General features: G+C 40.0%; 1 protein-coding gene across 2 annotated transcripts in view; it reads right to left on the minus strand.

Moving 5' to 3' along the window:
* GMPS (guanosine monophosphate synthase) overlaps positions 1 to 23,984 on the minus strand; it is a 74,356-nt gene that overhangs the window by 43,268 nt on the left and 7,104 nt on the right. Inside the window, exons 1-7 of one of the 2 annotated variants that reach the window (XM_025184864.3) lie at positions 18,986 to 19,243; positions 16,820 to 17,001; positions 12,200 to 12,314; positions 8,155 to 8,252; positions 5,353 to 5,456; positions 1,181 to 1,374; positions 586 to 751 (exon numbers count right to left, since the gene is read on the minus strand). In XM_025184864.3, the coding sequence (XP_025040649.1) occupies positions 586 to 751; positions 1,181 to 1,374; positions 5,353 to 5,456; positions 8,155 to 8,252; positions 12,200 to 12,314; positions 16,820 to 17,001; positions 18,986 to 19,048 (922 nt within the window). In that variant the 5' untranslated portion in view covers positions 19,049 to 19,243. Of the gene's footprint in view, positions 1 to 585; positions 752 to 1,180; positions 1,375 to 5,352; positions 5,457 to 8,154; positions 8,253 to 12,199; positions 12,315 to 16,819; positions 17,002 to 18,985; positions 19,244 to 23,984 lie in introns of those variants that run through there. The other variant, XM_075937754.2, reaches the window with a different exon arrangement.

A 23,984-nucleotide genomic window follows, 5' to 3' on the forward strand; every position in this document is an offset into this window, starting at 1 on the left:
GTCTGAGATGGTGTTTTTCTATGTGATTTTTCTACGATGACTAGCACAGTGTAGTGTTTTCTGGTTTGGATCTCTAGGGAATCCAGAACTTTCTTGTCCAGAAATATCCATTGTCTGGAATGATTTTTGTTATCTGGATGTACACTTATCATGGGTATGACCAAGTTTCCTATGGTTCCATAAAGTTTGTTTATAGCCATCAGTCCTGGCTTTCAGTGTTCTATGCTGTTATTTAGCTCTAATTTACCCCTAAATATCTTCTAACACCCCAGTAAGTAGCAGAAGTGTTGGTTATGATGCTAGACAATATTGACCTCCCATGTTCCGGAAAATTCTCTGGTTCGGAACCAACCAGGTCCCGAAAGTGCCAGACTAGAGAAATTCAACCTATATTAAATAAAAACAGTACATTTTTCAGGGCTACTAATAACTATTCCTTTTTTATATTTAATTTCTCAAAATTGTACACATCAGTTTCATTAGACAATAAAATTGTGATTACTTGTAAGATTATGTATTTTTCTTTAGAAAATTAGCCAAACTATCTTCATTTACATTAAGTATAAGCAACATGAAATACAGCACCTTTGACCTGAATTCCAAGCTTTTTGAGTGCCTCCTCCACAGACTGACTTTCCCTTTTGCGCATGAATCCATTATCTATGTGTACAGCTATGACCTGGTCCTGGTTTAAAGCTCGATTCAGGAGAGCAGTACACACTGTTGAGTCCACACCTCCACTGAGTAAAACCTAGATTAGGGTCAGAAAAAAACTGCACTTGTACAAACATTTATGGGAGAATGATAGTTAGCTAAAATCTCAGACTGAATATAAGAATTACCATGATCAGAACAACGTGTTCTGTTGGTCCAATAAAATATATTAACTCATCGGTCTCCTGTATTTAATACCCTGGGATCAACATGGCTACAACAACACTGCAACAGTAACCAGAACAGACAACTAACCTACCTATCACACTATACCCAGTTCTTTGAAGGAAAATGAAAAGCTAAACAAAGTAATAGAGGCAAACTGTGCCACATGAGCTTCCTAAACTGTTGGCCAGTTTATACCCTGAAGCATGAAAATTTTCATTTTTTAGGTAATCAGCATAACTACCAATGTCAGTTTTATTCATAAGACTGGAAGTTACAAACCTATTATAAACTTACTTACCAAGACCTTTGATGAACCCACTTTCTCCTTGATATCTTGAATACATGCAAGTTCTCTATTTTCTACTGTGAAGGTACCAGTGCATCCCGCAATATCATAGAGGAAATTCTTCAGTATCACTTTTCCATTCACTGTAAGGCCAACTTCAGGGTGGAACTGAACTCCATACAGTTTTTTAGATTCATTTGCTATACCTTGATTTAAAGAGATAAGGCATTAAAAATTACAACAACAACATGAAAAGGTCAAATACAAGTTTTAAAATGTATACTGTATCAGATCTGAACTGGCAGATTAATTCATAGCAAAATATTTGAAAAGTAATAGTCACTAAATTGATCATAAAAATTCCTAATACAGTAAAACTCCAATTGTCCGGCATCCAGTGATCTGGCACTCCCGATAGTCTGGCACCAACTGGATCCTGGAAGTGCTCTGGCCAGCCGGACAATTGGAGCTGCTGGTGGGGAATGGCGCTGTGAGGGGTGAACCCTCCGCCGTTTTGCAGGAAGTCGGGGGAAGCCCCGCGCTGCCGCCGAGAGTTTCCGGGAGGAGAGCGGGCTCCCCACCCTCCAGACTGCAGTAGTTATCGCCGAGCAGGGGAGTGAGGGGCAGCGCTGCAGGACCAACCCGGCAGCACCCCAGCTGCTCTGCTCCGCCGCTTGTCCACCCCTTGTCAGTTTCAGCTGCTTCCCCAAGTTCGCTGCTGCCGCTGCTGAAACTGACGAGCGGCGGACAAGCGGCGGAGCAGAGGAGCTGGGGTGCTGCCGGGTTGGTCCCACAGTGTCACCCCTCACCCTCCTACTCGGCTATAACTACTGCAGTCTCGAGAGTGGGGAGTGGGAAGCCCGCTCCCCTCCTGGAAACTCTCGGTGGCAGCGCAGAGCTTCCCCCGCCTTCCTGCAAAACGGCGGAGGGTTTGCCCCTCGCCACGCCGTATCCCGCCTACCCCCCGGACTCAGTGTGGGTCCCAGCAGACCCATCACAGCCCCCCCGCTGGAGTACCTCCCGATACTCCGGCATATCCAATAATCTGGCACCAGATAGGTCCCAAAGGTGCTGGATTATCGGAAGTCTACTGTACTTCACTTTTTACATATAACATGTGTTTTAGAGGTTTCTATTATGAAGTTCCTTTGCTCGCCCAATGAAGATATTCACACAGTAACTTGGCAGGTGATGCCAAACTGAAATTCTACACTTTCCACATTTGGCATTTTCTATGCAGTTTTACCTCATCTCCCTAAAGAGGGATATAAATTAGACATATCTAAATTGCAAATGAAGTCAGGATTTGAATTTCCCACACTTCATCTCACTCCAGCACCCCCCACAACCAAACCCGTGCCCTGACTTCTGCACCCCACTCTGCCCTAAGCCCTCCCCATATACCAAACCCTCTGCCCTGAGCCCCCCACACCTCCCAGCTTGCCCTGACTGCTACACCCCCCATCCCTAGCCTGAGCCCTACATACACCCAACCGACTACCCTGAATCCTGTACCCATCACTCCATGTTCCAAGCCCCCATCCTCTGCCCAGAACTCTCCACACCTCCAAGGCTCCTGTCCTGACTCCTGCACACACCCACCCCCTGCCCTGAGCCCCCCCATACCTCCCAGCCCCCTGCCTTGACTACTGCACCCGCACTCCCTGCCATGAGCCCCCACCCCCATTTCCAACCCCATACCCTATACAATCACATAAATAAAGCATGTACATTTTCCTTTTAATTAAAAAAACCAAACAAACATTACAGTTAAGGACCTGAGCAATGCTGGGTACATCTGCTAGTACCAGTATATGTATTTTACAGAACTTGGAAAACTTCTCTAAAGAGAATACTTTGCTCAACCTCAACACTGATTAGGTAATTATTAGGGCTGTCAAGCAATTAACAAATTTAATCTCGATTAATCGCGCAATTAATCGTGTGTGCCTCCTCTTTGAAACACCGCTGCCGCGTTTCAACAGGGCAGCGCTGCATGCAGCCTGGGATCAGCTAGAGTCCCCAGCTGACCCCGGGCTCCATGCAATGCTGCCCCTTTGAAGTGCAGCACAATGCGGAGCCAGGGGATCAGCTGGGCACTCCAGCTGATCCCCGGTAGGGAAGTTAAAGACTAGTTGACTAGTGGACTAGTCGATTCTGACCCCCACTTTGCTGTCTCTTTCAGATACAGGCAGCAAAGGGGAGGCAGGGGTACTTCAAAGTGGCAGCACCGCACAGCTGTGCGGCACTGCTGCATTAAAATCCCAAGGCAGCGTTTCAAAGGGCCAGCCGTGCAACTCCCCAGCTGCATTTCCCCAGAACCCGCATTCAGCTGCTGTGGAGTCCCCAGCTGACCCTGGGTTCTGCTGCCACAGGGAGCCCAAGATCAGCAGGGAGTCCCCAGCTGACCCCGGGCTCCACAGATGCCCCTTTAATATGCCACCGCTGGCATTTCAAAGGGGCAGCTGCTGTGGAGACTGGGGTCAGCTGGGGACTCCCTGCTGATCCTGGGCTCCGTGCGGCAGCAGAACTCAGGGTCAGCTGAGGACTCTCAGCTTATCTTGGGCTTCCCACAACAGCAGAACCTGGGTTACACTGCCGCAGGAAGCCCAGAATCAGCTGGGCAGTTCCCAGCTGATCCCAGGCTCCCTGGTTGCCCCTTTGAAACACGTGTGGAGGTGACATTTTAAAGGGGCAGTGGCAGCAAAGCTGATCCATGTGCTGCCGCTGCCCCTTTAAAATGCCGCCTCCGCACACATTTCAAAGGGGCAACCCTGGAGCCCGGGATCAGCTGGGGACTCCCCAACTGATCCCGGGCTCCAAGAGGCATTTCCCCAGAACCTGGAGTCAGCTGGGGAGTCCAGACCAGCTGACCCCAGGTTCCACATGGCACTTCACAGAAACCTGGGGTCAGCTGGGCTGGACTCCCCAGCTGATCCTGGGTTCTGGGGAAATGTCGCCTGGAGCCTGGGATCAGCTGGGGACTCCCTAACTGACCCTGGGCTTCACTGACCCTTTCAAATACACGCAGGTGGCATTTCTAAGAAGCAGCCACCGCAAAGCTGATCTCCGGTATTGCGCTGCCCCTTTGAAGCACCGCAGCGGCACTTCAAAGGGGCAGCGCAGCATTAACGCCTGCCATTAATACATTAAAAAAAATGTAACGCATGAATCCTGGACTGCGTTAATCACAGGCATTAACACATGTCAACTGACAGCCCTAGTAATTAGACAAGAACTTTTGGATGTGCTGGAAATTTCTAGGTTTTCAATTTTGCTCAATGTTTTAAAAGACTTCAAAAATTTGGAGAGTGAATTGGAGTTTTATACAATGAGAATCTGAAACGCTTGCCAGTTTCCTCTATAGTAGTTATATAGTTGTAATTTTATTAAAAAGCTGAATAAGTACTTTAAAAAAGTAATCTTGACTATTGGCAACAGTAGGTTTGCTATTCAGTACTCCTGCAGGTGACAGTATTGAAGATTTGCTACATATGAAATATAGCACTGTGCCTGACCTGAGGTTAATGGAAACCACTCTACAGAATGCTGGTCTTCCAACAATTCAGAAGTTTCTATCCTTGATTTTTACTCAGGAATTTAAATTAAGAGCCACATGAGCGGTTTAAGATTTCACAAAATAGCTTAGTACACATAAAACTAACCTATAATCAACTGGCTGCAAAAAAGGTGGCTTCATTCAGTGAGCTGCAAGCTGAGTTAACAACTTAAAGTACTTTTTCTTAGTCAACTCTCAGGGCAAACATATATACAATTTCCCCATGACCCTCTATGCAAGAGATTTGAAAAATGTATTTTATTACTTCAAATTCTTATTACTGTTAAAATGCCCTGAAATGACAATAGTAAATAAAAAAAGTGAATTAAACACATTAGATAATCAATATTAAAGAATTATTGAAAACTATTTTGCTTTTCCCTAATGCCTTTTCTAACATTTCTTACTTGAACATTTAAAATAAAAATTCAATCTGCATCAATTTCAGACTTTTTCTTTATTAGTACAATGTTGCAATGTTTGAGTTAAACATTGAGAAATGTTTCTGATATTCCTGAGTTTCATAAAAGCTTATTTTTACAAAACGTAAATTATGTCACAATTTGATACTTTCCCTTTTAAAAAAAGGCTCAAGAGAAAAGTCATAATTATGTAGAATACATACCTGCTATAATGTTCCCAGATTGTGCAACATTTCTGAACCCATCAGCTACTTTATCTACGCTGTCTCCATGAGTGAGGAGAACAATTTCCTCCTTCTGAAGGCCCCTAAACACAGGATAAAACAGAATCAGTGTAAGTACAAAGAAGATCTAACTTTATTTATATATTAAATTATGAAATATTAAAAATTAAGCACACAACATATTTTCTGATACTATTTCATATTAATATATTAGCTTCTTGCTGACAGAATTTTTTAGTTCAGACGACTAATGCTCTAGGGTGCAGATTCTCCACTTTTTCAAAGCAAGGTCAACTAAGAAAACATTTTGCAAACCACGTTCCCTCTCAATGTTAACTACTCTCAATCTCATAAAACTTCTCCCAGCAAAAGAGAAAGAACTTGCCAGTTCATAGGATTTCACTGAAACTTTAGCAGTAGTATTAGCCAAAAGTAAATACAAAACTAAGATAAAACTTTATACTAGGGAAGAAAGAATATTTTAGGGAAAGATATATATGAATATGGGCTGAGCTGATCAATGGATCTCATTTACTTTACTATGATGCCACTGACGAGTGACTAAACCAATCCTCTATCAGCAAATCCAATTACAGATGTCATGTAAAAATCCACCATCGGTGCGTATTGTACACTCTTTTCAGACCCTATATTTTTCTTATAACGTCTGGAGAAGTTGACTCTCGAGAGTCTGTACAATAGTTTGCCACCCGAACAATCTTTCCTCAGCTATGATTTCCAGGTTACTTGGAGTTATGCCGCATGACTTCATGTTAGCCTTTAAGAAATCTTTATAATGCATATACTGACTACCAATAGAGTGCTTTCTGTGATCATGCTGGCTGTAGAAGACCATCTTTGGTATATCTGTAGTATCCATCCTCACAAAATGACCAACCCACCAAAACTGTTTGTTAACAGTGATAGAAATGTAGCCGTGTTAGTCTGGGGTAGTTGAAGCAAAATGCAGGACAATGTAGCACTTTAAAAACTAACAAGATGGTTTATTAGATGATGAGCTTTCGTGGGCCAGACCCACTTCCTCAGATCAAAATAGTGGAAGAAAGTAGTCACAACCATATATACCAAAGGATACAATTAAAAAAAATGAACAAATATGAAAAGGACAAATCACATTGCAGAACAGGAGGAGGATGCGGGGGGAGGGGGAAGGAAGGAAGGTAAGTGTCTGTGAATTGATGATATTAGAGGTAGGGAGAGTGGGATGTTTGTGAGTTAATGGTATTAGAGGTGATAATCGGGGAAACTGTCTTGGTAATGGGTGAGATAGTTCAAATGTTTGTTAAGTCCTTGTTGGCAAGTGTCGAATTTTAACATGAATGACAGTTCAGAGGATTCCCTTTCAAGTGCAGATGTAAAAGGTCTTTGTAGCAGAATGCAGGTGGTCAAGTCATTGAGAGAGTGTCCTTTCTGGTTAAAATGGCAAGAAACTGTTTTCTCTTTGTGATCTTGTCTGATATCTGTTTTGTGGGCATTAATCCTTTGGCGAAGTGTCTGAGATGTTTGTCCAATGTACATAGCAGACGGACACTTTCGGCACATGATAGCATAGATTATATTTCTGGATGCGCAGGAATATGTGTTCTTGATCTTATAACTCACTTGGTTAGGTCCAATAATGGTATCAGCAGAATGAATATGTGGACAAAGCTGGCAACGGGGTTTGTTGCAAGGGAAGGTACCAGGGTTGGTATTAGTGTGGTATGTCCTGTGGTGGTTGGTAAGAATCATCTTGAGGTTAGGTGGTTGTCTATAGGAGACAACAAGCATTGCTTCCATGCCCATGATACCACACGGTTTAAGAACCACTGTGTTAGGAATTTTGTCCCACCAATTTCACATAGGCAATCTTCTTGAAGCAGCTCAATGATCATTGGAGTAGTGGGCTCTTTCTGAACAGATTAGAACATAGCCTCTGTCTTCTTGAGACTCACAGTGAGTACAAAACAGTGAGCAGAAGTCTCAAATGATGAAAAAGCTGAATGAGCCAACAATGTGCAATCATCATAATCAAACAGAACATCATGGATAGGTGTAGCGAACACTTTGGTGCAAGCCTGAAGTTTTTGGAGGTTGAAAATGTTACCAACAGCTAACGCACAATCCTTGAAAGAACTAACAGCATCATCCAAAAGTAGATGCTGAATAGGACAGGAGCAAGGACACATCCTTGCTCTGTACTATTTGATACTTCAAAGGTGCTGTCATGTTTCCAAGGATGTGACCCAGAATATCATCATGAAAAGACTGAACTATATGGATCAATTTTTCAGGGCAGCCAATTCGCGCAAGTACCTTCTAAAGCCCATTTCTGTTGCCCATGTCTAAAGCCTTGCTCAGGTTGATGAAAATCACAGAGCTAACTATAAGGAAAACTCCAAAGTAACATACATGGAAGACAGAAGAGTATAGAATATAGCCCCCAAACCTTTTCAGCATATGTAAGGTATAGCGTGATTTTTTTTTAACAAGAAAATGACATAGGAGTTTGCTTATCTGTTTCAAAAAGACAGAGGCTAAAGTTCTGCATACAAAAATGCATATCTATACATGCGCTTAACTGGGCCATTAATTTTAATTGTATATGCAGCTGCAGTGTTGCAATAAGCTATATAAGCAAATGGTAGGCAATTTCACATAAACATGAGTGAAATTTCATTTTGTACCTTACAAATTTAACCTGTGTCTGTACTGTCACTAGATTTCATTTCTGGAATGGCATTTCCACTTCCATTTTTGTTATTACAAGTGCCTGCATACCTGAACAATGAGCATGTGTTATCCAGAGTAATGCTGAAAACTCCATCTTCTCTAACATCTTTTTTGTGCACTGTACCTCCAAATACCTTATTCATCATCTGTCGAATCAGAAACATTATAATTACCTTTTCGTGTAAGTTCCCACAGTCAAACATCATTGAATCATAGAATACTAGAACTGGAAGGGACTTCAAGAGATCTTCAAGTCCAGACCCCTACCCTCAAGGTAAGACCAAGATTTTAAATTTAATATATAAGATTTTTCATTTCCATTTAATATATTCACCTTGCTCTCCTACTTAAAATGTCTGGCCATCACAAAAAACTGTAAGTCACTGAAACCTCCTGAAGACAAGGCCACTCTTATACTAGTTATAGAACATTACTACCAAATAGTCAGAACCTTCATTATTTCTCACTATTCAATGATCAGTCTTCTCTTCTGCTGGCCTCCTGTAATAGGAGTGGTTCCAGCACAACTTGAAACCACTCCTATTATAAACTGTCTAGGTAGGCCGCAATACAATTAATGCTATGAAATCAAGAACTTTAGTGGCAGGCTTTGGAGTCTACCAATTTTTGTTTCCCCTTTTATTTTTTCAGACCAATGAATATGGCATTTCCTTGCACTTGGTTAGAAGAGAATCAATTGGCCTATTTTCACATATTCTAGAGAAAATTTATATCAACATTTCATAACTAACAGGAGTTCCATTACCATGTATATTTACATTGATGACATAAGTCCACATACTGTTTCATAGCTCCATAGTATCAGAATCAGTCCTTGGAATCATTTGAAACATCTTATAACGTTGCTTATAACACAATTTATGGCTTAGATTTGCAAAGTTAAGCATATAAAACTATATGCATATATTTGTGCTTACAAATTATATACACATGCAAATCAGGTATCCAATACACATGGCCAGTCACAAATAACTGCATGCTTATGCAAATATCTGATTTGCCTGCACATTAGTTAAGCGTATACAAATATGCATCTAACTGTGCATGCCTACCTTTTGAAATCTGCCAACTCTTACCCATAAATGGTATAAACCAACTGAAAATGTTGATCCACTTCCCTAATATTGGTACATGACAGGATGTGGAAAAAGCCATTCATCTATCATTGTTTAATCTTATTTGAGTTCTCTCAATCCTGTGACTGTTTTCTAAATTTTCATTCCAAATATAATGGGCAAAGAATTTTCATCCCACATTCAGGCACCAAAGTATGGACTCTTCTACTGCAACTATAACTAATGACTTTGACAGTGACTTTGTCTTCTCTTCCCAATTATTTTAAAGTTTATTTTATATAATTACACAAAACAGTTAGCTGTTTAAGGTGGTATTACATTTACTGCATTTGGCTGGCTCCACATTATTCTAACCAACTAAGTGGTTTGTTTATACGGATTAGGGATGTTAGCAAATTATTATTTTCATACACATCTAACTGCTGAATTTTAAAACCGTCTCCCCACTCTTAAAAGCCAGCTCCCCACGCATATCAGCTCCTACCTCCCCCTGTGCTGCTACTTCTGATAGAGGGGCAGCAGCATAAAGGGTGGTATGTGGGAGACGGTACACGCGAGAAGAGGGCTTTCAAGGCAGCTCTCTGTACATACTGGCTCCGGTGGACCCACTCATGCCCCTCCCCTGGCCCTACACTGCTGCCTATTAGAAGCAGCAGAGAAGGGGTGGGGGAAGATAGGCAAGAGCCGGTGCTTGTGGGGAGCTGGCTTAAAAGTCTGCTCACTGCAAACACTACCTCCTACCTGCCCACCGCTTGTGAACGTGTAAGTGCTGAAAAATTCAGGGGTTAAATGTTTACAAAAATAACTGTTTGCTAACATACAGCGGCAACAGCAGTGGGAGGAGCAAGGCTCTGCGGGAGCTGGTACATGCAGGGAGTTGGCTTGAAAGCTAATTTCCTACATGTGCCATTCCTGTGTCCCCCATAGACATCCTCCATGCTGCTGCCTCTGTGGAAGGGGGACAAGCAGCTCTGCAGGAGCCAGCAAGCGCATGGAGCTGGCTTACAAGTTGGCTCCCCGTGGGCACCAGCTTCTGTCTTCCCCCCACTTGTTGCCTCTGATACAGAGACAGAAAGAGGGGAGGGGTGCTTGTAGCCATTAGGATTAACTGATGAGTCTAGGCTTATCAGTTAATCGTGTAAATGACTACATGCTAACATCCTTAACCAGGTATGGGCAAAAGGGCCTCCGCAGGCCAGATTCAGCCTGCCAAGCAGATTGATCTGGCCCACGGAGGCCCTGCCACTCCCCCGGCCCCAAGCCAATTAAGGCCTGGGGGTGGGGGAAGTGCAGAAAGTTTCCTCTTCCCTACCTGGAGCATGTGGCACTTTGAAACACTGCACACTCCTGGCAGGGCGGGAGGAGACTTTGCGTGCTCCCCCGCCCCCGAGCCCTGATTGGTATGGGGGTGGGGGAAGCGCACAAAGTTTCCCCTGCCCTACCCCCGTCCCCGTGAATAATCATATTTGCAGAAATACTTATTTCTGAACATATTTTCTATGTATTTCTGTTGCTTCCTCATCTAAATTTGTAAAATGAAATCATAACAGAGCCAATATCCCTTTCATTGATTGGCTCTTCAGCCATTTGTTTACTATAAATAAGTTATGCATCCTAGGTCCCAGTATTTCTGAAAGCAAGGAGCAATACATACATCTGAGACTTCTCCGGTACATAATGTTTAAACAACTTTATTTTGGCTATAAGAAGAACATAAAGGTTTAATTCTGCCAAGCCAGCTTTTTTTATAATTTTGATGAGTAATATTAATGTTTGGTTTTAAGCTTTTTTTTTTTTTTTTTTTTTTTTTTTTAAGATTTTTATCCATTTAATTCTCACAACTGCAGGACATAATGGCGGGGACGGAGTTGTCAGACAATAATTATCTGATGATAGTAGACACTGAGATTAAAAAAGTTAAAGCTACCTAAATGCCACTCCTGCACTGGTATTGCTACTAGTGGACTCTAGTAAGTTCTTGAACAGCTTCTCTCTTATTTTGCCTACCTGTAAATGTCGACTCATCAAAATTCATTTTGTCAATTTGTATATGATGAAACTGACATTTACCAATAAAAATATGCCTTATATTTAGGCTTGGAAGGATTATGTGATAAACAGCTGAAACAATAAAAAATGGATGCATATCACAGGTGAATTATAATATAAGTGGCAGGGAAAAGCCACTCTGAATGCCTAAATGCATTTTGGATCAAAAGTTTATTTATATGAGACTCTGAATAATAAAGAAATATATACGAAACAAAATTTTTCTTCATTCTGATTTGAAATGTTACAACAGCCTTAAAGAAGAAATATTCTGCCGTGTATGTTTTCTATTTCATGGGATTTTTTTCCTGTTCTTGTTAACTACAGTTCTTACTGATTTTCAGGGGGAAAAAAAAATCAACCATTCTGAAGAACACACCTGATATAGCAGGATTCGTGACTATATTGGTAATGATAAGATTAGATATTATTGTAGTAAAAACATCAATTCATTCAGTTTCTAGTTTCAAACAGACATTAAATCAGTTTATATGTTTTCTATTAGCAGAACTGCTCCTGAAAAACTGCCTTAAGGAGTGCTACACACACAAAAAGAAAGAGATGAGCCACTGATTGAGCATACTATGCCAATTGTTTATGGAAGAGGTGCATTCTTCAATACCAGCTAATGTAAAAAGTTCCATAGCCATTAATTTCAGTAATAAAAACATGATAAATGTATAATAGAAGCAAGAGTCAGAGGAAAAATACACAATTTTCTTGTGCTATTTTCATGGCAGAGACCAGAAGAGTTTGTATATAGTATACTCAATATTTTCAAAATTATCATTCACACTAAAATGAAATTCTTCATGAAAGTTTTATTTATCCTATTAATTATACTTAAGTTATATATGAGAAAGTTCTAATAGATAGGTCTTAGTTGAGTGACTGAATTAAGACCTGGATATAAAATATTTGTAGACAAACATATCTGTGATTAATACCTGCATGCCATAGCAGATTCCAAGAACTGGTTTTCCTATTGTAAATATTGCTGGGTCAAACCAAGGTGCATCTTCTGCATACACAGAGTTTGGTCCTCCAGATATGATGATAGCCCTACAAGCAAGATAGATTTAAAAAATAAAGAGTTCAAAAACAGAACATATTTACATTTTTAAAAATTCTATGTTTGCATTAAATGGTGATAACCTACTCCCTTATTACGATCCCTTGTATAACCTCAGTTTGCAGGCACTTAAAGCACAAATCAAAGATGCCACATTTTCCAGAGCTGGAATGGGTAAAAATGGCAAGTTGTATTTGCATAACTTTTGTACCAAGACCAAAAAATAGATGCAAGCCAACCTAAAATATGATTGTAGTAACTGCCTCTTTACTGAACGGCTTGGATTTTTTTTCTTTGCTTGTTTTCTGTTTTAAACAATAGGGTTCGATTCACAAAGGGACTCTGCAACAGTCTCACATTAGTCTCAGTTTCTCCTACTGAATCTATTTCATTTTCTATTACAGACTTAAAACATTAAATATGCCTGGGACCAAAGAGAATTAGACTGATTCTATAGTCCAGATGTTAGGTTACTTGAGGGATGGGAGACCCACATTCAAACACCTTCTCTTCATAAGGCAATGGAATCCCACACATGCTAGGGGAGTGCCTTAACCACTGGACACTCTTCACGCATCCATTTTTGTGGTGTTAGACCAGTGGTTTTGAAACTTTTTGGCCTGTTGCTCACCTGGCTCAATGTATACCTTTCCGCGGACCACAAATTGCTAATGGAAAATCACTGTTGATTACATAATTACACCTGAGCCACTGCACTAGTGCTGCAGCTAGTGAGACTGGTTTAATTGAAATTATTAAACAGATTAAGCATTTGATGCACCTCCTATCCAAAGACGTCAGTGTTCCAGAAATAAAGGCTAATGTTGAAATTGCAAAATACTTTCATAACAATCACTTTGCAACAGCTGCTCTGCTACAAATCGAGCTAACTGTTCCACAAGAAGTGTCATGGAACTCAGTAGTGGACTGTTTTGAGCACTACATCAATAACTGACCTAATCTGATGACAGTTTGTGAACAGAATCATGAAAAAAAATATGGCACTGTCACAGCCAAAGTTCTCAACGTTGGGCTGAAGAGAAATGTTGAACACATACTGAGTACTCTAAAGCCCGTTTCTGAAGACTTGAACAAAATGCAGGAAAATAGCTGTTTTATTGCTGATGCTGTTGAAATTTGGAAGAACTGAGTGAGATCTTAAAAAGAGAAATATGCAATGACAAAGAAAAATTGCAAGCATAAAAACATACATACCCACAAATGGGTCAAGCACTATGTCCAGCTCATTTCCTTGCAAATATTTTCAGTACTCAGTATCAAGGTCAAACCTTAACTTCTGAGGAAGAAGAACTGGCTATCACATGGGCATCCAGCAATCATCCCTCCATAATGCCAACTATAATAAACATCAAAGCTAAGGGGAGAACCATTCAAGGAATATATGTTCACTGAGGATGTTTTAAAGAAAGTCACATCAGTGAACTGGTGGATGTCACTTAAGCACTTGGATTGAGAGACAGTTGATATGATACTTGTACTTTTAACAGCAGTAGCTTCTTCTGTCGGTATAGCAAGAATATTTACTTCTTTTGGACTCATTCATTTCAAACTGGGAAATTGTTTAAGACCTCAATAAGCAGGAAAGTTTTTTTTTCTTTTTCAGATTATGGATAAACAAGAAAATGAAGGTGAAGATGACTGAGTTAGCTGCAGAAGCCAATATTTTAAGTTTCTCTTGCTGATCTGGCTGACAGTTAAATGAAATATTTTTTTAGAAATGAAAGATTATTTTAGTGAAAAACAATTTTAACAAAAACAAACCTGATTTTAAAAAACTTGAATGTTTAACTGAATTCAAAAATTCATGTGCTTGTTTTGTTAAAATATTGTTGTTTTAGTTAAATAAACCAAATTTAAATGTCTGACTGTTGATGTTCTCCTGCTAATATAGCACAGCAAGAAAATCCTCCTATAGAAATGGTAATTGTTCACCTCCCATTATTGTCTGCCAGGCTCTGTGTATCTGTTAAGAGTGGCAGACAATGATAAATCCTACACAGGTTCATGGATGTTTAAAAAAGGTGCAAAATTATGGAATATAGATGGAATTATAGGATAGAGAAGTTGCATGCTGGAAAGTGGACCCTTTGCTCTTAGACCACATAACTTGTTTCTACCCCATGATACATTCCCAATCCTTTCCAAAAGGCACCAAGCTGGACAGTAGTAAATTGCACAATGGGATACCTACCCACAATGCACTGCATTGTGCATCAACATAAGCACTTGTGGTGAACATATCAGCGCTGATGCGAGGAGACAAGTATTCATGTGCACAAAGCAATATATTAACAACTGTGATGGCATAATGCTGATGTATCGTGCATCAGCCAAAGTTGGAAGTATAGAGATGTCTTTATTCTAATATAAGAATGCATTTTTCTGATTGAGCTTGTGTTGCATATATCAGAATTAAAAATTTAAAAAGTCCACAAGTTACAGCAATATACCCCTAGAGGTATATGTAAACAAACTGAAAGGCTGCTCCGGCATATTCTGTGATTTGATCATCTGCGAAGTCAAAGAACTAGCAAGTTCACTTACATCCCTATAGATCATCTATTCCCGCAACTAAGTTTTCCACTGCTGGAGAGTGGGTATCTTGTTGTTAATGTGTGAGGGTTTTTTTGTTTTTTTTTAAACATGTTTAAACAAGTCAGTGAAGCATTTTTGAAAATCCCACCTACCATCTTGTCAGGTAGATATATTAATTGAAGATCAAATTTGAAAGTTTTGTTCTTCTTGCTTTTAAGAGGTCTTATAGCCACAGAATAATTACAATTTAAGCAACAGTACAGAGAGATGCTTCTGCCACCGACTTGACAATGACAAACAAGTACATCTCCATCCTGCAACAAGGAACCAACTGCAGGGGGGGTAGCAGAAGATGTGTTATGCTCAGTCAGGCCAGAGAATGTCAGCATGGAGCCAGATTATTTCCACCACAATTGGCACTCCGTCAACTGGAAACTATAGTGACACCACCAACTAATTTAACAAATATCATTAAAAGGCCCTTAAATGACTACTTTCAATCATTGCTAATATGATCTAGATTTAAATAAATGTCTGTAGAAGAAGAAAGCTTGGTATCCTTTTATCAGTTACCCAAAAGGACCAATAACCTTGACATTATTGTAGATCCTCCTCAACCCTGAAACAGTGACCCTTTGAATGGCAGTGTTTCACCTAGCTTTAAAAAGTAATTATTTGCAGTGCCACAAAATTGATAGCATCACAATGATTGTATATCATGGCAGAGGTTTTGAAAAGACTTCAGGTTGTGTTTTGGAAGGGGATCCTCTTTCTTTAAGATAAAAAACACAATACCTGTGTAATTCACATAGTTCAATGATGGACTGAGTCCCTAAGTAGCCTGTTTTAAGATACCACACTGGAAACAACACTTTCTTAAGTAAATGAAAAATTACACAATATTTTAATAGATTTTAACATGTGTCCACTTTTCAAAATTTGTTTGTGGGATCTTACAACAAGATCTTGAAGTATTTTCTAGCTGCAATTCTAAGAGAATTACATACACAGGATGTATTGAATATATTAGGTATGCAATAGTGTAGTAATATCTACTCTAGTATAGCCATCTGTGTTTTCTAAAGAAGAGTAGTGAATTCAGATTATTGCAGACTCATTAATTTATAATGGCATTCTACTAGAGCAACAACAATCATTGGCTAGAGAAAAGCAATTCAAGGAAGCAATTTCTATTATGTGCTACTTCTGTTATGTGATGTGTGCGCAAACTGCATTCCTGGGATTTTTTAGTATGCTGGCATTATGGTATCATGATACTAGATACTCAAGTGATTTGCATAAATCAGTAAGACTTGGATAGCAATTTTTTCCTTAAGAAGCTCTTTTTTCAAATGCTAAAACAAATGTGTAAAGCATTAATCAAAACGGTAGAACTTTTTAAAATAAGCACTATCATAATAATTTTACTCACCTCCCAGAAAGAATCTGACATGATATACCATACCATTTCCAATTTATATAATTCTTTGATGGAACTATAAATATTTAAGTGCTATAAAATTTTCGGAAAAATGAATGATGCAAGATTTCTTATTTACTATCACGAGTATTACTTTTAAAATGTATTTTCCTGTTGAAAGCCTAGCCAAAGGTTAATATTAGATTTATCACAAATATTTTGCACATAAAAAAGTTACTCCCTCAAAAGACTTGCATAACAACAGAAAGTGACCAAGGAAATCAATAGTTTTAACAAAACTAAATCTAATGTTGGAATATGTAGTAAATGAATGCACTAGGCAAGTCTTTGTGCTAGTTTCTCCAACGAAACTCACATGTCCCTGATTAAATACAACATAAGCAGTGTTATCACCACAGTGAATAAAGTACGGTATATTATAAAAACAAGCAATTAATTCTGTTGCTGAGATCCACAGATTCCTTTGCATTTAAATTAAAAAAGAAAGATAGAGCCTACCGGAATCCTTGCTCCTTGATTGCAAAAGCTGGAGTCTCCAAAGGGAAGATCTCAGATTGGACAAACAATTCTCGTACTCGACGATCTATGACCTTTCCATACTGAGCTCCAGCATCCAGTATTACCACTGCCCCTTCATAGTGATATTGGCCATCCTTGAGATCTCCTCCAGCATTCTCTGGCTGCAAACATTATTTACATAAGTACTTTATCGAAACAGTTATACTATTAATGCAGAAGTTTCAGAGGGGTAACCATGTTAGTCTGTAACTGGAAAAACTTAAAAAACAATCAAAAGTCTTGCATCACCTTAGAGACTAAGAAAAAGTGTAGATGGTATCATGAGCTTTCGTGGGCACAACCCACTGTGCCCACGAAAGCTCATGATACCATCTACATTTTTTGTTAGTCTCTAAGGTGCTGCAAGACTATTAGTGCAGAGTCAGGACAACAAAGGAATCTCTTCTGAAAGAACAGATTAATTCACTCTGGAGGTTAATTATTATGGGTACAAATTCAGTCATCGGGTAAGAAAAGTTCTTTAAGATATAAAGCGTAACATTTACATTGCAATACAAAGTAAAAACATTTTAACAAAAAAGTCTTAAGATACATACAGTAATACTGACATAGGCAACCTAAATACCACATGCCAACCCATGTGTGCCATTTACATGAATGACATTTTTACTACTAATTAACTTAGGATGCAGCTATGTTCTCCCCACTCACATCTGCTCACCCACCAGGACAAATCCTGGGAAAAAAGAGATTTTCTACCACATTTTTCCACTTACATAAGTGGACCCACCCACCAATACAATCACTTAAGCTTCTGAAACAGTGGAATTTCAGTGTTTCACAGTGAAAAATGGTGTTTCATAAGTCTAAAACTGGGTATGGTAATTTTAAAAGTGCATAGATTGAGCCCTAGAAAAAAGGTACTTAATTGACAGCCATAGACACTGAAAGGGCACCCCAAAGTCAAATCAATGGCAATACAAGTTTACCCATACCATCCCCTTATGTATAGTAAACCCTGCCTAGAAAAGATCACCAATAGAAAGTTAAAATGATAGTTGATATTTTATGCTTATTCAATCTGATCTGCTAAGCTTGCCAGAAGTCACAATTTGAAAGTAGCCATTTTGATGCAACGCTTCAAACAGTTTGCATGTCAGTTTAGTTTCAGGAGTAATTTTTTTTCCATGTTAATTACTTGTATCTTAAGAAAACTTAAGATTGTATTTTAGATTGGGAGACGAACTAAAGCCTTTCAATATATTACTCAAGCAGACATTACTCAAAAACTTCACTCAGGCAGAAATCCTCCTTAACATGTTATGTATTCATGTAAGTGCCAGGTTATGCAATTGTAAAGTAATTATAAGATGAATCAATTACATAAATAGGAACTGCAGTATTGTTCTGGGAGAAAAACAACAGTAGAAGCTCAGAGTTATGAGCCCCAGAGTTACAAACTGGCTGATCAACCAAACTCATATTTGGAATTGGAAGTACGCAATCAGGCACAGGCCCCAAAACAGCAAATACTGTACAGTATTATGCTAAACATAAACAACTAAAAAAAAAGGGTCAAGGGGTAGCTGAGTTAGTCCATACAGGATAAACTTAAAAAACAACAAATAGTCTAGTAGCACTTTAAAGACTAACAAAACATGTAGATGGTATCATGAGCTTTCATGGGCACAGCCCAGGTTAAAAAGATCTGACAAGGTAAGAAAATGGTTTCTGTTCTTCTTTCATTTAAACTAAGATGGTTAAAAGTAGGATTTTTCTTCTGTACAGTAAAGTTTCAAGTCAATATACTAAATCAACGTACAGTTGTAAACTTTTGAAAGAACTACCCCTCCTCTTTGTTTTGTTCAGAGTTAAGAAGATTTCGATTTACAAACAACCTCTATTCCCAATGTGTTCATAAATCAGAGGTTCTACTGTACTATGTGTACTGGCATCACTACAATTCAGGATTAAAAAAGGTTGCAATGCTCTTTCCCTTATAATGGCTGGATGCTTGGTATATCAAACACATATTACCAGTATTATGTATTTATTACTGATCTAACATTTACTGATAGTTAAACAGAAATGGCTTGTCAAGAGCAAGAGAGCTAAGCTACTGTGTTTCAATGGACTGCAACAAACCTCACAGAGACGAAAGGGATCAAACACAAAGAAAGTATTAATATTATATCCTCTTTCAGACATCAGCAGCCTTCAAATAAGGGAGTCTGCCCTTTAGCTCTACAGATATTGCTACCACTTTGGATATCAAAAGTTCTTCTCCTACAGGTCCCACTACTGATGGATTCTCCATGAATGAAAATTCTGTCTACAGTATTTTCCTTGCATTTCTACTGTGAGGCAAGAATGTTCTTCAACTTCTATGGCAACATAACATTCCAAAAAATTGAGATAAACATGAAACATCTTTTACTTGTAGTCTAAATTAGTTAAGAGTGGAAGATGCACAGGAGGATTGTAAGATGACCACAGCTTGAGAACCTAGAGCTGTAAGCTTTATTGGTGGCTGCTTGTAAAGAAAGCAAGGGAAAGGAAAAAGCTAAAACCTTTTCACAGCTTGTTTCAAGACTAGAGTCTGTCACTTAATTTTTCTCATTAATAAGAACACCACTGGAATTAAAATGGCATGTGTCTCTGATAAGAAGCAGTAAGATGATTTAATAGTTTGGGGCCAAATAAGGAACTATAATAATTCTTCTCACTAAAGTTGCATTATGTTTACATTCACAGACACACATACTCACCCACACAATTTCCCTCTTTTATTCTGTATATAGCATAAAAGCTGTGGGTTTGTTACACTGATTAATTTAAAAGTAGTGTTTATTTTTCAGTTTTTGAAAACATTCCTATTCTTTGTATTAGCTCATCAATAATCTACATGTTGGGCCTCCCTGGTCTGGCACCCTCATGACTGGAGTTTGCTGGCCCAAAGGAGGTCAATTCTGGTCTCCTGCTGCTGGCCTCTAGGATCTTCCAGGGGCTGCCAGCCTCTGGCTACCAGACCCCAGGCTGTATGCATCTGTCTGTGTGTCTGTATGCGAGTCCGTTTGTTCAGGAGCGAGGACCATCACATTTGGAATGCAGCTTTCTCTTATCCTAACTTAAAGCAAGGTCTGGGTTTGGTTGTGCCAGGAGAACTGGCAACACAGGGAAAAGTACTGTTTTCCATAACACTCAAAGAGAGGGCCAGCTGTTTGGAGAGTTGCAATATGAGAGTGGCCACTTGGGGCACAGAGTCCACAGGGGGAGCTATTGTGGAGTGTCCACTGTGCAAAGCCATACCACAAAGGGATTGGCCAGCAGGGCTGATGCTCTGCCATCTTGCCTGCAAGCATATTAAGTAAGTAGCCCCCAACACTTCTTCCCTGAAGCGCTGAAGGACTGTGGGGTGAGAGAAAACAGCCACTGACAGCCAGAGGGGAGAGAAAAGGCCTGTGCCAGATAAGGATGTTAAGAGGTGGGTAATCGCTAATCGTGTAGTCAAAAGAATGATCAACTACACAATTAGTTGATAAGGGAAGAAGTGTTTAATCCTGGTTCATGCCGGGTTTGGGAGCTACCCTCACTGCAGCTCTGTGGTTTAAATGTACTAAGAGCTAGGCAGCCCGGCAGCCCAGCTCCTTCTGCATTTAAACTGCAGAGCCACAGAAGGGGTGGGTCCTGGACTCGGCGCGAGCTGAGAATGAGCGAGCCCGGCACAGTCCTGGCTCACACCAGGTCTGGGACGTATCCCCACTTCAGCTCTGCAGTTTAAACATAGTAAGAGCTGGACTGCCTTTCCGGCTCTACTACATTTAAACTGCACAGCCGGAGTGGGGGGCTAGGGTCCAGCAAAAGCCTGCCCAGATGGAACAGTCCCAATCTGTGGCGGTCTGCTGGGAAACCCGCAGACAGGGGCTGCTACCAGAGCAGCCTCTACCCACAGACAGCCTGGGCCGCTGCAGACAGGGGCTGCCTCCAGCATCGGCTCCTGCTTCCCTCGGTGCCTCTGATACCGAGGCAGCAATGGGGAGGGAACGATTCAAGTAGTCGACTAGACTAACGCGTAAGTCAACTGATGGCTTATATCGCTAGTGCCAGATGGGACCTCCCACCCTGAGTCTCTCCTCATCCCTACAACCCTCACTCTTGAACCCCACTCCGTACCAGCCTCCGGCACCTCCCATCCCCAAGACTTCCCTGAAGGACCTGGGCAACACAGGGTAAGACTGCTAGTTGATTCATATTCTTGAATGATCCACTGTAAGCCCAGCATCCTTTTCTGTAGCACTCTTTCCTAAGGAATCATTTACCATTTTTTATTTGTACAATTCCTACGTGCAATATTTTGTATTTGTCCTTTTTTAATTTCTTCATTTCTCCAGTTTCTCAAGATTATTTTGACAGCTAATTCTGACCTCCAAAGCACTGACATCCCCTCTCAGCTTATCAGCCACAAACTTTATAAATGAAGTTTCTATTTTATTATCCAAAACATTTATTAAGATACTGAACAGAATCAGATTTAAGACAAATATCTGTGGGACCCCACTTAATATATCCATCCAGATTGATGGTGTATCATTGATTACTACTCTCTGAAGTACAGTTTCCAAAGAACTGTGCACCCATATTATAGTAGCTTCGTCTAGGCCAGGGGTGGGCAATAATTTTTTTCCGGGGGACACTTCAAAAATTTTTGAAATGGCCCCAGACTGCCTCGGAAGGGGCACTCCTCAAATGGAAGGGACAGGGACAGGGACAGGATGCTTCCAGGCTTCCCCACCCACAGACCATGATTGGTCTGAGGACAGGAGAGCCCCTTTGTCCCCCTCCCCCAACTAAGCACCCATTCCCCTGGGGGTGGGAGGAGACTTCCCATACTCCCCCAGCTCCAGGCCAATCAGGGCTTGGAGACAGGGGAGCAGGTAAAGTCTCCTCCCACCATGCCAGAAGTGCACGGTGCTTCAAAGCGCCATGTGCCCTGTCAGGGCAGAAGAAACTTTGTGTGCTTCCCTCGTCCCCAGGCTCTAATTGGCTTGTGGGCAGGAGAGCAGCAAGGCCTCCAAAGGCCAGATCAACCTGTTTGGTGGGCTGTATCTGGCCCACGGAGGCCCTTTTTCCCACCCCGATCTAGGCTATATTTCTCTTGTTTATAAGACGTTCACATGAGACAGTATCAGAAGTCTTACTGAAATAAAGATGCATCTGTTGATTCCCCCATCCACAAAACTTTTTACCGTGTCAAAGAAATATATTAGGCTGTTTTGATGTGATTTTTTTCTTGACATATCTATGTTAACTTTTACTTATCACCTTATTTTCTCCTGGTTGCTTGCGAACCGATTATTTGCCCTATTATGTTTCTGTGTACCAAAGTTACACTGACTGACCTCTAATTCCCTGGGTTGTCCTTATTCTTTAGATAGTGTATATTTGCCCTTTTGTGATCCCCTGTGATCTCTCCCATCCTCCATGAGGTCTTAAAGATAACTGCTAATATCCTGGAAATCTCTTCAGCTGGTTCCTTAATATTCTAGGAGATATTTATCAGGACCTGTTAACTTAAAGACATCTAACTTGATTCAGAAGTTCTTAATTTGTTCTTCCCCTATTTAGCCTTAAATCCTACTCCATTTATAGTGATGTTCACAAAGTCACTCACCTAACTACTAACTTTTTTAGTGAAATTGGAAACAAAAAAAAAAGGCATTTATTTAACACTATGCTTATTGCTGCTTTTTCTGTTCTGGTCTTTCCCCCCTCATTGAATAATGGGCCTAACCTGTTCTTGGTGTTCCTCTTGCATATAATGTATTTTAAAGATATCTTCTTGTCACTCTTTATGTTCCTAGCTACTTGAATCCCATTTCTTGCCTTGGCCTTTCTAATTCTGTCCCTACACGTTTGTGAAGTAACTTAGTTTTCACTTTTTGTATGACTCTTTTTGAGTTTCAGGTAATTGAATATTTTCTGGTTAAGCCAGTGGTCTCCATACTTCCTGTTTGTCCCATCTGTTGGGATAATTGCTCTTGTGCCCGTAATTAATGACTTTTTAAAATATTAATTCTTAACTACATTCTATAATATTTCCATTTAAAACATCTATAAGAAATGGTAGAGCAGCTTTAGGCTTCTGTCAGTTAGTTCTGAATTCAATAAGCAACAGTAAGTAGGTCTAATATGGTTCAAATCTAACTCTCATATTAATTCTAAATATGACACCATGACAACAATAGGATTGCATGAATGTATAAATTAGGACAGAATCTTACTGATTTATAGTTTGGCTGAAAATAAGAGATCTCACATACAAATTAGATAAAGAAAACCTTATTTAATAAAAAACAGAAAAGGGAGAAAATATAACATGGACTGAATACATCATCCTTAGCTTTACACTGAGATCTTTTTTCATCAGATCAGAAAAGCATGGGGAGGATAAAAGGGTAGTACAGAGCAAAAAAATACAGCAGGACTGTTTTCATCTATCCTGAAATATTTCTATTCAACTAATTTAAGTCACAAGACATTAAATACCATGTAATATGTGAAAATCATTTACAGTTATCTGTGACTATCAGTCATGCACGCCCATTTGCACTACTACAAATTAGGCATCTTATGACTTTCATTTGCTGACATTTCCCCGGACAGAAATCTAATAATTCTAAATCCTAATACATGAAGTTGAAATTCAAGATCAAACAATATACTGAAATTACATTACCACCAGTTACAGCCCCGTGAACCTAAGATTTTTGTTGTGATCAAAGTGGATAAAAATCGATGATTAAAATTTTAAAAAAATTATTTATTTATTTGAATTGGATTTTTGTTTAAATCAGATTTTTTGATATAATACGTTTTGAAGGAAAAAAAATTAGTTTTAATTAAGATACACTATTAGCTCAAAAATCTCTCATCATGGAATAAGGATTGTAAATTCTAATTCTATAGTAGGAGAGACTATATTCATGTACAGGCAGTCCCCGACTTACGTCGGATCCGCACTTACGAACGGGGCTTTCTCGCCCCGGAGGTCGGGGCGAGAAAGCCCTGTTCGTAAGCTGCTCCGGTGCCCCTGGTCTGCTGGAGACCGTCTCCAGCAGACCAGGGGCACCGGGCGGGTTCCCGC

The sequence above is a fragment of the Pelodiscus sinensis genome, chromosome 10 (assembly GCF_052426305.1).
Source record: "Pelodiscus sinensis isolate ZL-2025 chromosome 10, ASM5242630v1, whole genome shotgun sequence".
Taxonomy (NCBI): domain Eukaryota; kingdom Metazoa; phylum Chordata; order Testudines; family Trionychidae; genus Pelodiscus; species Pelodiscus sinensis.